Source organism: Argiope bruennichi, chromosome 7 (assembly GCF_947563725.1).
Source record: "Argiope bruennichi chromosome 7, qqArgBrue1.1, whole genome shotgun sequence".
In the NCBI taxonomy this organism is placed as follows: Eukaryota; Metazoa; Arthropoda; class Arachnida; order Araneae; family Araneidae; genus Argiope; species Argiope bruennichi.
Genome location: NC_079157.1, coordinates 71,502,198 through 71,518,298, shown reverse-complemented (window position 1 = coordinate 71,518,298; position 16,101 = coordinate 71,502,198). Strand labels below are relative to the sequence as shown.

At 29.2% G+C, this 16,101-nt stretch overlaps 1 protein-coding gene across 4 annotated transcripts in view; it reads right to left on the bottom strand.

The window, feature by feature from the left end:
• The window catches only part of LOC129976065 (homeobox protein onecut-like), a 303,229-nt gene extending 287,987 nt beyond the window's left edge, over positions 1-15,242 (bottom strand). For all 4 annotated transcript variants that reach the window (XM_056089429.1, XM_056089430.1, XM_056089431.1 and 1 more), the window contains exon 1: positions 13,991-15,242. In XM_056089429.1, the coding sequence (XP_055945404.1) occupies positions 13,991-15,089 (1,099 nt within the window). In that variant the 5' untranslated portion in view covers positions 15,090-15,242. The remainder of the gene's footprint in view (positions 1-13,990) is intronic.
• Positions 15,243-16,101: the final 859 nt, after the last annotated feature.

Sequence of the window (16,101 nt, the reverse complement as noted above, 5' to 3'; positions counted from 1 at the left end):
ACTCTGATTTAAAAATGAGGAAAATAAGATAAAAATTCAATTTGTGGGAAAAACAGAATATGAAAAGAACTAAGCAAAAGAAAACGGCATCTTTAATATTTGCCGTCATTATAATAAATATTCATTACGAATAAATAAACAGTAAATAATTTTAATAAACAAATAGATTGGTTTAATAGAAAACACTAGCAAAGACTTCAGATGAAATAAGTACCTCCAAAAATTTGATTGGTTACACAAGATGAAGGGACACTTATTTAATAAAACAATTTAAAAATAAAAAGTATTTCACCATTTTTAGTTTTTACTTCGAAATAACTACAACAAATTTCAATTATAAAAATTTTTCAAACTTTATTTTAAAAAGAAGCACAAAATACTAAAAAAATGACATTAAAATTGTGTGAATTGGCCAATTCAATTGATGTCATATGGCATGTAATATGGCACAGATCGAAATGATATTTGCTGTTTGAGGTCATATTATAGACATTATTAAAGCACTCTATGATCTAATATTTTGCTTTCATCTACATACAAAATTTTAATTCCGAAAAAAGCTGAAGTTTTGTTTAGGCATGTAATAATTGCCTGGTTGCAAAGGCAATATCCATGCATTAATCCAGATTCTGTAAAAATATTGTATTATAAAGCCATGAATGCGCGCTCATTATTCGATTGCATGTCCCGCATATGACTATTTAAATCTCTTGAAATTATTTCTTATTTATTTTATTAGGATATGTTCTACACTTTTCTTTACGCTTTCTTTGCGTGTAACAGTACATGAACTAAAAGCAAACATTGAGAATATTTCGCATGGAAATGAAATGGATTACTACTTGGATATTGCCTGTATGTCCAAAGATTGCCATATAGAACAGTTTTTACTTTTTCAAACAATACTTTAAGTTTCTGTCTATATTGCGTTCAAAACCTTTCTTCCTATCATTGCTTACAAAGAAATTATAACCATTTTGTGATTGAGGCAATACGTTCTTAGGTTAAGTGGCGCCTGAACCATGGCATTGTGTTTTCAACCCATTGTGATATTTAATTGAAAATGTGACATAAAACACCATGTTCTGTTTCCATAGATAACCCTAGAACTGATGCAGGTGTATTTAATACCACTACCCATCCTTGCTTCGGAATTGAATCGGAAGAGAAGTTTTGAGTAATTCTATAATATGAAAATATTAATTTTTGGAATTCGCAAATTGTTTAAAATCAAACATCATAAATAGTTCCTTCTAATAAATTTTATAAAGTATTTTTCCTGTATTCTAAACAGTATGTTTAGAAGCATACTATCAAAGACATATACCAACTGATATCAGCGAACTTTGCGTTAACTTAAATTAATTACATTTGAATGAAAAGAAAAATATTTATGTGCAAAATGCATATATAATTATTATTTATATCAATTTCATAATTTAAAAAAACTTATTTCGTCATCTACTCATGTTTTTCATTTAAATTTGCATTGTTTTGTATTTTATAAGCATTTTTTTTTATTTTTTTACCCACATAATTATTTCTACAGCCTAAGAATGTAACATAATTTCATCAATATTATTGAAATATTTTCTTGGAATTCATACATAAAAAAGTAAGAAAATACCTCTTGAATTTATTTAGAGAGGGAAAGAATAACATTGAAAAAAAATTCAATGGGATAAAAAATATTAATAAATTAAAAAAGAAAAGAATTCTGTTTTCGCCAAAATTCCATTAAATTACTAATGATTAATATCATTAAAACTCAATAGAAGTCATGGTTTTGGGACGAATAATAGAAAGAAGAAAAGCATGGTACAAAGCTTAACGAATAATTTCATATGTATTTGAGTAAGAAGATAGTGGGATTCTTTAACAAATGGAAAAAATAAATAAATATGCTTAATATACTTTATAAAACTGTCATTGTTATATTAATCATAATATTAGACATCGGAAATTTAAATATTTGTCTTATTTATCAGGGATAATTTATATTCATTTTTCAATGAATCTTCTTCAACAATATGTTATAATTATGCCTGATGTTTACTGAGAAGTATCTGATATATTTCAATATTGATCTTATTCATAAAAATTATTCCTGATTTCTACGATTTTTAAATTCACTAATCACATATAAAATCAGCTAATCATGATGATAATGCTAAACAAACAGACATTTTTTCCCATGAATGTAGAAACTACAACAGTAATAAATAAATAACAAAAAAAATTCAGATGCGTCACAATTCAGAGATAAATTATTATTTAATGTTAATTAGAATATTTTAACAGCTTTCAAATCACTTTGGTGCGTTAGCAGACATATATCACATATTAATAACAAACCTTCAATTAAATTGGCGTTTAAATATTTGATATAAAGACATAAATTAGTATAGCAAATTTTCAAACGTGTTTCAGAGAGTTTCGCCTTTTCTTTTTATCACTGTTTGACTCTGGTAAAACACTTTCAGTCAGAGTAAAAAAAAAGCTTTTTGTTACACAAATATAAAATTTGATTCATAGAGATGATTAAAATCATTTGCTAATCACATAAAATGTACTTCTTGCACTCAGAAGAAAGAAAAATTCCGCTCTTTCTCAAATATTGAAAGCAAAAACATTCCAAAAATCCATACCTATTTTGAAACAAAATCACTTGGATTCTTTCAGAATAATTTTTTTACTGTACATACAATATAAAATTTTTCGCCAGTGGAAAGCGAAAGACATTCTGTGAATCAAATAGTCACAGAAAGAGGAAATTTAGAAATCTTCGACATACATTAAGAAACGTTTTTAAAAAGCAGAAATAAGTCTATTTTTTCTTTTATCTCTTGGTGATTCGTCATCTGCTTTTCGAACGTTTGCACAAATAATTTCCTTACTGTTAAAATAGAAAATAACACCTTAATGATGCATGAATATATCTCTCGCCAATGATATAACGTTTTCTTAGTAAAAAGTAGAATAAGTTATAATTTGTTTTAAAATCGCCATGTTAAATGCAGAAAATTTTAGATAAATAATCATAATATAAATAAAAGATATTGTGGTTATTTCTGTATGTGTGTGTTCCATATTTCCTCCTAAATAAATGGACGGAATCCAAGCAAACATTGTACATACATTTTTTTAAAGCAAACTATATTGTTCAACATTACAAATTAAGTTCAAAGGTTAAATAAATATTTAATTAATTTGAAATTAAAGGAAATTTTGATTTTTTCATAACAGTTTCGGAACACATTATTCCAGTAAAAATATTTTTATGCTAATTTAAAATCCAAACTTTTACCTTTTTAACTGCACGTATTTTATTTCGGTGTAAATTTTTCTTCGCTTTGTTTTTAAAAAATATCATATTTATTTAATTATTGAATGGATGCAGACGATTTTAAAATAATATCATTTATAGATCTTTCGTTGCTACATAACGATTAGACTATTTTTATTTTTTAATATTTCTTAAATATTTTAGCAACGATTTTGATTGAATTTAAAAAAATTCTAATGTTTATTAGATGTACATGATAGAATTATTCTATATATTATAATATTTTGCATAAAATAAACATTTCCATTAAAATTAAATTATTTAAAAAGCGTATCTGAAAGGACAATTTAAGTTGGGATTCCACCAATTGATAATATTAATTAGATTTTCGTATACAACATATAATTACAATTTTATTCTCAAATACTGAGGTATAGATAAGGTTTTAATAAAAATTTTGTGATATTTATTTGAACCATATGTTTTTCTTTGTAAAAAGCATGAAAACTTCCTTCGGAGTTGGGATTTCAGCTAGTCATTGAGTAATTTTTAGCTCATCTTAACCTGGTAGATTTACCAAGAGAGAAAGTAATCATAAGTATCTGTTATTTGATTATTACAAAACTATTTAGATGTATTGCTAAAATTATTAACTAACGTACAGTTAGATAAAATGTAAATTAGATCGAAAAATAAAAGAATATTAAAATTTCACCAGAAAGGCTTATTTTTAAATTAAGCACATTTCTTTTTTTTTCTAAGACGCCAGCTTACACGCACACACAAAAAAATTATCTAACCATTTGAAGATCATGCCTCCAAACGGCGAGATAGGATTACCTGTGTTTGAATATGATTCCTACTTAAAATACTACCAACTGCACACGTATCGCATTCTTTTTTTGCGATTTGATTAGAAGTTTTCCTAAATTCTTATCAAATGGTGAAGTATTTAGGAATCAAATAATGAAGATAGATACATCTTGCAGGGTGAGAAATACAATGATATTAATGGCGATGGCTAATGAATTTTAAAAACTTACTTTTAAGATAGATAGGCAAAACTCTTAAGCTGCAAAATAATCGGTTATATATATATATATATATATATATATATATATATATATATATATATATATATATATATATATATATATATATATATATATATATATATATATATATATATATATATATATATATATATATATATATATATATTAAACTATCTTGCTTACTTTTCTTTTTTATCTAATTTACTTCTCCAGTAAGTGTTGTCATTAACTAATGATTTCAAATACACCCATAAATAGCTACTTAATCATCAAATATCTATATTCCTAAATGCAAGCACCATTGCAGACTGTTTAGAGACAACCTGCAATGGTGTAGACAAATTTAAAAATCTCTAATTCAAAGAATTTTCCTCTTTAAAAAATTTTGTTGCGTACAATTTTGTAATAGAATTCAATCATCAAAATTCATTCATTATGAATTTTGATTTCACTATTAGTAAATGAGCCGATTTGTAAGCTACAGCATTTTGAACCACTACAATTCCAAAACAATGTAAATTTATCATGAATAAATAATTTATGTGAAATGCAATTGTTAAAATATTATGAAATGTTTAACAGAAAAACAACATTTCAGATTGTAAAATGAATCTTCGGCTCCCCTTCGCATATTTGCATTCCAATTAATATTACAACAGAATTTCGTCCTCTTTAAATTTCCCTGTTCATAAATTTTTGATTTATTGCTATGTTTTTACATCACTGAATTTTAAAATCCATGTAAATTCGCCGAATTTTAAAATACAGCATTTGATGAATTATTATGTAAATAATCATTAAAACTACTTTTTGTGGTATTAACTCTTTCTTCCATGCTTGTTATCAGTATTTATTAATATTGATAATAACCCTAGAAGAAAATTTTTATTTTTACTCATCCGTTGGATCTATACTTATACTTTAACATCATAAAATTGACTTAGTACATTATTTAACATGTATTGGTATAAAAATAAAACAATATATATATGCAAATAAACAATGAGTTTGAGTTATGAAATATTCCCATTGCACGAAATAATGAATGCCAGAATCAAAGACATAGAAAAATGGCATTCAATAGAAATGACTATAAAAATTAAAATAAGGATATTCATTCCATTAATAAACAAAGTAATCCCTTTCAAATGAAGAAAATATATGCCAGTAGAAAAAAATTATATTTTGGCATAAATTATTTTAAGATTCTAAATTCTTTGCGGGCAATGGAAAGGCGTTAGCAAAACTAGTTAGAATATAAAAATTCTACAAAACTAATGTAGCTAATTCCTGCAAAATAAGAGAGTTCGTATACTAGAATAAAAAAAGATAGAAAGAATCCATGTTTACGTGCTTAACAGAGAAAGAAAAAAAATTCAACGTAGGATAGTTACATCAAAGCGGCCATTCCCGTTGCTTAAAGCTCTTCCCAAAAGTTAAGAATTGTTCCCCACTATTCCTATCTCGCAAAACTCTCGCTGGATTTAAAAACGGGGGGAGGGAGGAGAGAGACAAAAGTCGAATTAAACACCAGCACAGCACGGGGAAGGGGAAAAGACCGGCAGTTAGTGCGCAACGAAGCAAATCCGGCCGGTGAGACCGGAATTGCCGGACAACTTTTTCCCTCGCCGGCCGCCAGGGTAGCGAGTCCGGACGGCTGGTGGAGGAAACGGTTTCCCGGGTGGCCTACCACAGCGGAATTGAGTGCTTTCCTAGCGCTTGGACATTCGAGTGCTTGCCCCCGGGGGGCAGGAACGAATGTTTTTTTGCATAGACCCCTCCCCCTCTTCTTGTTTTAGAATCGTTTTCCCACCGGAAAACGGGTTGACTGAAAGAGCAGGAGAGGGAAATGCATAGAACTGCAAGCAGAGGTGGGTTTTTGAAAATTTGAAAGAAAAGTTTTGGTTAAAGAATAGAAGGAAAAAACTTCCCAACTTTTTCTTTCCACGTGAAATGGAAGTTGTTTCCTTTTATTCCTATTTTTCCTGAGCATAAAATCTTTCTAAAATAAATTTTAAATAGGAGAAATTCAATGCCAGCGTTCTATTTCGAAACATGAGTTTGCATTACAAAATTGGTTTGATCAATATGCTATTCATTCAATAGTCAAAAGTTCGAATTTAATTTTTAAATACATTTGTTCCTTTGGAAATAAAAATAGTAATATAATATTTTTTGGGTATAATTAATCTAAAAATTATATAATATACATATTTTATTAGATATACATATTTGTTCCACATTATTTGCAATAGAAAGCTCCTACTGATATTTAATATTATCAAGGAAGAGTAGAATTGTTCCGTTCTTTTTCTTTTAAAGCTTAATAAACTTGAATTTTCAAAAATAAATAAAGAGAGAATTCGATTATTTATTCATTTCAAAATGTACGAAAACAAGCAAAACTTCCTTCAATGGTTTTATATTATTTTCATTAAGAAAAATAATCAAATAAACCAATGTTATATCTTTAACTTCAAATTCAGTGTAATCAATTATTTCACTCCATACTATCTTTTGTAATATGAAATAAATAGTAATGATTATTTTCATTAATTTTCATTGTGGAATTTTTACCTACATTTTCATTGTTCACACAAGATACATTTCGGAATTTTCGTGCCTACTATCAAATTTAGCACAAAAATAAGAAGTAAAAAAAGTAAAAAAGGAATATATATATATATATATATATATATATATATATATATCCTTAAGTTTTTATCCTTAATTCGGCAAGATAAAGAAAATACGACATATCATTATTATTGATCATTTCTAAATTGTATTTAAACTTTGGTATATGCAAATGCATGTTATAAATCGCTTCTATAGAAATTTTGCTTACCTTTAAAATTATAGCTTTCCGTGTTTCATATTTGGTGAAGTGACCCATAATGAATAATGTTTTTCTCATGAATGCCATGATATTATTGATAAAAAGAAAAGCATTTTTTACTATTACTATTAAAATTATTCACTATTTAAAAAAATTATCAATATTGTAGAAAGTAAGATGCTTGATTTTATTGGCATAATTTTCATTTAAAAACATCGCATGATTGCAAAAAGATTTTTTTTTTCAAAATGCGGAAAGTGTAACGACATGTATCTGTCTTTTACTGAAAATCTATAAAAATGTCATGTGATAGTAAAATTGAAACAAACGCTATACTAACACTTTAATTTAAAGGTTAATTGTATTAACAAATGCTTTAATTTAAAATTTAAGGGGAAAATATATTGAATCTTGTATATAAAAATGTAATGTAATTGCGTATTTTAAGAAAAAAATTGAAATTTTTTAAGCGATCGGACTGAAAAAATTTATAATATTATTTTAGAACGAATAATAAAATAGCTAATTTTTAACAAAATAAGTACGAAAATTTTTAAGAATCATATTTAAAAATTAATTTATTTGAAAAGTATATATATATATATATATATAACGAGATAATTTAAGTGCAGGTGGTGTTGAAATATTAACGTAGAAATATTATAAAACAAAACATATATTTTGCTTCAATCCGTAGTTTGTCTTATAAAAATGCAAAGCATCAAAAACTCTATAATGATCATTGAAACTAAGAGAGAAAGAAAACCTACTTACTTTAACTTTTATTGTTACTGTGCTTAGCTTTTATTGTTTGAAATCTTTGTTATTAAAAATGATGAAATTTTATGCTTAGGCTAAATAATTTTCATCCCATTTTTATTTTTTATTTTATTTTTTTCTTATCTAAGGTAGCATTTAATGGAGATGATAATTTTCCTTTATATATATAGCATATCCACGTTAGAAGGATCGCGAGAAAAAGAATTCAGATGCGTGAGACTGTTTTTCATATTTATTTTGAGGCTGAATATGTTAAAATTCCTTTTAATATTTTGAAAATCGTAAAATCGGTAACATTACATAAATGTTAAAAAAAAAAAAAAAAAAAAAAATTCTTAACTTTACCTCATTGTTATTACGAAAAAGAAAAACTAAAATACTCTGGTGAACATCTGCACTCCTATTGTAGAAAAAATGATTTTAAAAATCATGATAATTTTAATAATGTACTATGACTTTGTTGTAGCTGTATACATTATTTTCATTTACTCAGCACTAATAATATTCAAAAACATAGTAATAACAACAAGTTTTATTGAATTTACGATATATATTTACAAATAATTGATGTAACATACAGTAATTTGATTTTATGTCGAATCTACGCTTTTATTCGTCTTTTTGATAACGCGTTAAATCGTTAGGATCCTCACATTATTGCTTTATTGGCATAAGGAGTCATAAGAATTTCAATTAATTCCTTCGAATTACTTTTAATTTATATTACAGCATTGGTTTTATAAAAATGGTCCATTTTATTAAAACAGCTGTTTTTACACGATGTAGCGTATTTACAAAATCGTCCATTTTATAAATACTGTTTTATTTTATACAAAATAAAATATTTTGTTATTCAAAATTTTACGCATGCATAATCGAATCTAGATATATGATTACTATCACGTCGTTCAATGGATATTGCAGATACAAATACTTCTTGATTATTAAATTATTTTTTATTATTTAATGTTTATAAAATTTATATCATATTTTTGCACATAGGAATTAACACAAATTTTGACATCTACTTATTGTTACAATCAATATCTCCCAATATTAACTGAAAATATCAGGGCCTTCGTAAGAAAATGATCCAATTCCTATCCTGTAAAACTAGTTTTCGAACTCGAGTTCTCTCAGAGTAGGAAGACAACCATCGGGGGAACTTTTCCCGACACAATCCTCTTCCTTTCCTAAGCGATGCGTTTGAAGGTCTTTTGATTAGAGTGGGGTGGAGGGAATACGGATTTTCCCCGAAAGCAGTCCTCTCCCCCTCCCTAATCCCACTTAACCGAGGCACCTGCTACCATAAGAAGAGACCAGCCTGATTCATACGTCACGGTTTCTGACGACTAGAAGAGGACGGTAGTCCCCATCCCTCTTTGGGGGGCCCTCATCTCCATTTGGTGGTGGTTTTATCATCCATTAATTGCATTAAGTGGCTCGTATAAACATAGACATATTTGAATGGCTTATCCTCTCTCAAATGAATGCCTGCGTAATACTTTTTCGAAGTCTTTTGTAAAAAAAAGGGGGGGGGAGTCCTGAGTTTTTGACTAATTTTACAACAAGAGCTATTATGCAGGGGAGGTTACGAATTAATTGCAGTTTTAAAACGCTGTAAATATTAAAAATCACTACTCAGATTAATCTGAAGTAATGGATTACGTTTTTGTAATTTCGTTTATATTCTTACCACTGATCACATTTTTAATTTTCGCTGCATTAAGATTTCTATTTTCCTCTAACAAATTATTGTTTCTTTTAGGTCTTCATAATAATACCTTGTAGGGTATTATTATGAATATTATCGGGTTTGGCGAGTTCATGTGAGACATTTTCCCCAATATCTCCATTGGTAAGTTCTCTTTGTAAAAACCTTCAACGCGCTAACTTTCTGAAATTTTTTTTTAATATTTTTTGTTTCGTTTTACTAATAAAAAAATTACGTTGTTTCACATATATTCAAATCAAGCATTGGGCCATTTTGATCAGTTGTTTTCCTTTCACAGCGTCTTGGAATTGCAGTTTTGATTATAAATGTTAGCTGCGAAAAAATATATTTGAATTTACTAGTTGAAATGGTCTCGTGAAATATTAGATTTATCCATAGTAGATACAATCTTCCTAAATATCGTTACTTAAAATACTAATTACGATGCATAAGTCTCTAGAGAAAGTTAGGTAAATGACATTGAAAATTTCCCTCTTACAGTTGCAAATACAAATACATTTATAAAAAAAAAAGAAATATTAGTGAAGAAACTGTATTTCATATAAATTATAAAGTGAAATTTAAATGTTTTCTAAATAAGTGGGTTTTTTTTTCATAAATTTTTGTTTCTAATACATCAAAATCAGATAGAGATAGTAATATTCAAGATTTTACAACTCCAAAATTAATCTATGTAATCATATTTTGAGTCAAATTTTGCTTTTTAGAACGCATGATAATATATTGCTATAAATTTCAAGTGAAAATCTATTAGGCATCAAGTTTATTTTTAATGTTTGAAAAATAAAAAGAATTCATCAAGAATTTGTAAATTTTCTTTCAATTGCACAGCCTTTTTTATTGGTAACGCATGGAATTAGGCAACGGTTTTACGGATAAAGCAAATACTTCCAAACAATATTCAAACAGCTGTAATATTTAAAAAGTAATTCTCCAATTTACTGTTCTAATATTACATAGTTAATATTTCTATAATTCTGTTTTTAAATTTTTATACGATATTTAAAACCAGTATTTCATGTTTCAGAACAAAATAAAGTAAAAATTTTAAACGCTAAGAGAAACAAAAATAGAAGATTGAAATAAAATTATTAAATTAGTGTTTGAAATCTCACGGATATTGTAAAGAAAGTCATAATAATCGGTAGTTCCGCTTTTTGCAAATAAATATTTTAAATTTAATTTCATTATGGGATTTAACTTTTTTTTTTGTATTCTTACTAACTGGCCACGCTTCATTTGAATACAAAAAGTATATTACTTATTGGTATTAAAATAAAATAATTCAATTATGAGCTTGAAAAACTGAATAAGTGTTCAAGAAAAGAATATTCAAAATAAAGTAAATGTAATTAGAAATCGGCTTGCTATTATAGTTTAAATTATATGAAAAGAATGCTGAAATGCTTATTGGCCAATTTTAATAATACCAAGTTAAATATATTACAGATGGCTAGGAATGTTATTGAAAAGAATTTCTCGACTATTTTTGTTTCTTTGATTCAGAAAATTAAATTTATTTTAAGTGTATCTCCCTTTTTAAGTTATGGAGCATTTTGCCAATTTAAACTAAATTAAAATCTGCGTTAAAAAAGGGGAGAAAGACAGCTTCATAAAATGAATATAGTGATAATAAGACTGATGTATCTTATTTGAGAAAGTAACAACGGTGAAATTCTTTTTAAACATTCAGAATTTTAAGATCCAAATTATCTTACAATTTTTCATTGGAAGGGAAATAATAACCAGTTATTGAAGTAAGAAAGATGGCAAAGATCTATTTTATTACATTTGTATAAAAATATTTATTCGAGGAATTTAAAAAGAAATATCATAAGAGAAAAAAAAAAGAATTATGTCCAAATAGTAATTCATACTAATATAAGGTTTGGCAAAGGAATTTTGCATTTTTCTGTTCCAATATTACATAATTATTATTGCCATAATTTTAATATTTATAAAAGTGCATTAACTTTATTCAAATAATTAGAAATTTATATTTGAAATATTATTTTTAAGGAACTTCCTAAATCACAGATAATTCTTTAAAAACTATCGAAAAATAAAAGGACTTCGCGATAAATATCAAATCAAATTGCTTTATTTCACTTTATAAATGAAATAGTTGAAAAATAATTCATAAAAAAATCGTCTCCGCTAGATAAAATAGTGTCTTCAAAATGTTCTAAGCAATCTTTGGGAAATTCTTAAGAATTCAACCCAAATGTCAACCAAAAAGATGTCCTTTTTCGCTCTCCCACTTCGGTTACTTTTTTCTGTGTAAACACTCAAAGAAACACTTTTTTTTCTGGTTCTTGAATATATATTTCTTTTCGTTTTTCTGTTGATTCTCGTAAAAGAAGTTCTTTTATCACTAAAGTACCTCTTTTCTTTTATTCAATGGCTTTTTGAGAATTGAAATGCTTTTCAGAATTGAAATGCCTGAGAACGAGTAAGTTGCGAATACATACCTAAGGAACATCCAAGATAAAAAAAAAAAAATTCATTATTCGGATAGGGATGATTGTTTTAAAAGGAATCTTACCCAAGCCGAAAGTAAGTACATAATTGAGGACTTACGTTTAAATTCTTGGATTGCGGAATTTATTAAAAAGACTAAAAAGCTACTAAATACGAATATTTAGCTCGTGATCTTTATTTTGAAAGGGAAAAAATATATTTATTGATTATTTTTTGTGGTAATGCTTTTATTTTCTATGGCCGTAAATTTTTTTTTTTTAATCTTTTCGTCAGAAACGTATTATTGTTAATTTTATATTAACACTTACATTTTACTTTTTTGTTAAATATAGACTGATGAGGATATGCAAAATTTTAAAATTAGATGACATAACGTTTTTTTTAATTTATATATATATATATATATATTCATTTCTGTTGCTCTTTTAGAAGTTTCTAAACATTCTATAAATACTAAAATTTAAAAAAAAATTATGGAAAATTAGTTTAAAGATGATAATTCTGATGGAAAAGTTTTCTTTAACTTATTTTTCTTTTAAATGTTGAATAAAGAAGTATTTCATATTTTATTTAAAAATTATTTTAAGTACTAAAAGGTTTCAGGATAGATACATATTTGCTGTTGCTCGATACCAAAAGATTTGGAATTCCAATTCTGATTTTTTGTAGCATGAATTAATTCTTTAACTACCTCAGTTTATGTATTATCATTATTCTTTTTAAATATTTTTGCATATAACAAAGACGTAAAAGGGCATTAATTAAAAAAAAATAGCTTCGAAAAGTTGATCACTTATGATTTATAGCTATTATTTTCTTTTAATAAACAAATAAGTTGTAGCAAAACTACTACTGATAGAAAAATGATAATAATTATCAATCAAATTTTTTCGCAAGAAAAGTTTTCTTCGTGTATAAAATGTTGTAATATCTTTTAATTGCCCAGTTTTAATTTATTTTCCAATACATTGATGTCTTATTAATTTAACTATTTTCAGATGGTTCCCTAATCAGCTTTCTCAAAACACGAGATTTTCTTTATCAATAAAAATTATCTAAAAATTCGTTAACATGGATAAAAAAATATGGTTTTAAAAAATGAAGATTCATCATCATAACGCCTTTGCTGCAAATATTCATAATTATTTTTCCTGTTACTTTTCTTTTTACAAATACAGAGAACGTCCTATATATATATATATATATATATATATATATATATATATATATATATATATATATATATATATATATATATATATATTCTTTTTACTAACAAAATATTTTCATATTAAACATGAAGGATTTATATATCAGAATATTTATAAATCAGATTTACTGAATGATAAATTTTTCAATTTTCTGTTTTATCTGACATTCAGAAAAATTGGGTTTTGGCTGATATTAACTAAGCAGAATAGAAGCTAAATAATATTAACATTTTTTGGATATCTGATTCCCCAATTGTGCATATCTACAATGCATGATAAAACGAAGTTCATTTCTTGATTCAATAAAGGGAAGATATAAATTTAGACATTCCGACTAAAACAAACAAAACAAAAAAACTAAAAAAAATTTCTATCTTTGATTAAAAAAAAAAAAATCAAAGCTCTTTCATTAGCCTTTGGAAAAAATTGGTTTCTTCAACAAAAAAAATGAGGCTTTTTATTATTACTGCTAGCAAGATAAAACTTTTAGTCATATATCAAAAATAGAGAAAAGTTGCACAAAAAATCATACAAAAATGTGAGAACCTAAATACAAAATAGATATTACTTGAATGAACCGCAATTTATAAACATGAAGCTAACCTGCCAGTCGAAGTGCTGACATCCTCTGGAACTCAGGCTCCTCCAACCACTTGTACATCCGTCGGAATGTCTCCCTGCCAGACTTGAGTTTGCTCCAGGGCTTAGGGTTGCGGAGTAGGTCGGACAGCGTTCCCTGAGACCTGCAGAGTACCCTCTGTGCGAAAATCGCCTGTGGTATGCTGTACCTCTTCAGCTCCGCGCTGATCCTCTGAGCCAGTTCCTTGGTGTTGATCTCCTCCACCTCTTCAGCAGAGTTGACCTTCTGTTGTTGGTGTTGCATGGACAGCTTGCCCCCGCCGTGGTGGCCCGCCATCGACACCATGGAACCGTTCATGGAATTGGGCACAGAGGCCTGGATGGGGGCATTGGGCTGGGTCAGGGGCGTCGTGGGGGTCGGCGTCGGGGCTGTCCCCGTCAGACTACTCACTGGAGGAACGATAGTCGGAGACGTTAGTGTCGTGGCTGCCGGCTTCACGTCCCTTATAGACCCCGTAGATTGCAGGTGGTGGCTGGGAGTTTGATGTCCCATGTGCGTACCGTTCACCGATAGTCCGTTTAGCGTGGACATCATGGACGTAGGACTGACCGTTGGGCTCTGTGGGCTGACCAACCCTCTCGTCAGATCCCTATGGGCATACGATTCATACCCGTTGGGGGACATGTTCTTCTCTGGAGGAGAATGGAGTCCATTTTGGGAGTAAGGTGAGGATGGTACGATACCGGTTTGCTGTGGTCCTCCTAGACCATTTGCTGCCGTCATCATGGCCGACATGGAGGGATGAGGGTTCATGTTCATACCAGCCATGCTGTTCAATTTCTCGTACTGGTGATAACTGTTTGCCATGTGTCCAGCCATGCCGAGGTTGTTTTGCATCAAGGTAAAGCCCCCGCCGACATTTCCTGCATGGTGATGGCCATAATGATGTGAAAATTTGTCAGACATAGTGGATATGGGTGGCAAAGGTTGCAGTGGCGTCAGGGTGGCATAACTGTTGGCCTGGACAGCCGTTGCGAACCCGGGAGGAGACATTCTCCCGTTAAGAGTCTGATAGGTGGGCTCGGCTAGCGCCCGAAAATCGGACGCATCCAGCATATTCATGCAGTCTGAGGCGGAAAACCGCTCCAGGAATGTCCTGTCCAAATAGGTCGTCCCGTGGTCTACCTCGCGCGCCAACGTGACCCAATAGCCGTCCCTTTTCTCGCTGCTCGAGCCGTGGACTGAGTGGGAAAGCACGAGTTCTCGCCCACTGTTCGCTCTGGGCCCTTCCTACCGACACCTGATTTGTCCACCGTTTTCAACCTCGCGTGTTTCGCGCCGTTTTGATAGCGATGGCACGCGGACACACCTCCATTCTGCGGCCACTGAATGAGGTGTAACGATCAGAGAGTGGGCGGTGCAAGTTTCACGCACCTCCTCTCCGCGCAGACGCTGAAGGTATTTCGCGTTTCTCCGTCCGACCACGCGTTTATAGGGGGCGCTGCAGCATCCACCTCTCCGAACATTTGAACTGAGAAGTTTCGGTTTCCGCGCTGTAGTGCGTTACTTTGGACGAATGGCGAGCCAGGTGGATTAATTCAGGTCTTCTTTGATTTGTGAGATTTTTGCCGAGGTACAACTGTACAAGAAATTCAGTGGAACATTTAGACATTCATGATTTTATCATTTGACGTTAAATTAGACAAATTCTTTGTATCTAAATTGTGTTTAATTTGATTGCAATACAACCTCGATTATCTGAGCGTTTATCAATCGAGGTTTCTGTTAACCGAGCCCATAATAGAAAATAATGCTTCTCAGTTTTTGGTAAAGTTAAAGAATTTTTTTAGAAAGCATTGTTAAATTTGGCATGGGAACCGATTTTTGCCGTATTCTAAAATGTTCATTATCGTGAAGTATTCTTTTCATAACTCAAAAGCTCAGATGGGGAAAAAGTGAATTTTTTAAAAACCTTTCTCAATCATTTTAATACAATTTTGATAAATTCTAAATAATTTTATGGTTAAAAAAATGGCTTAACGTTTTCGGAAAGTTTTGCATTGTTTTGGGAGGGAAGCAAACTTTTGAGAATATCCTCTAAGAATCACTCAGAAAATGCAAAGAAAGCGATAAA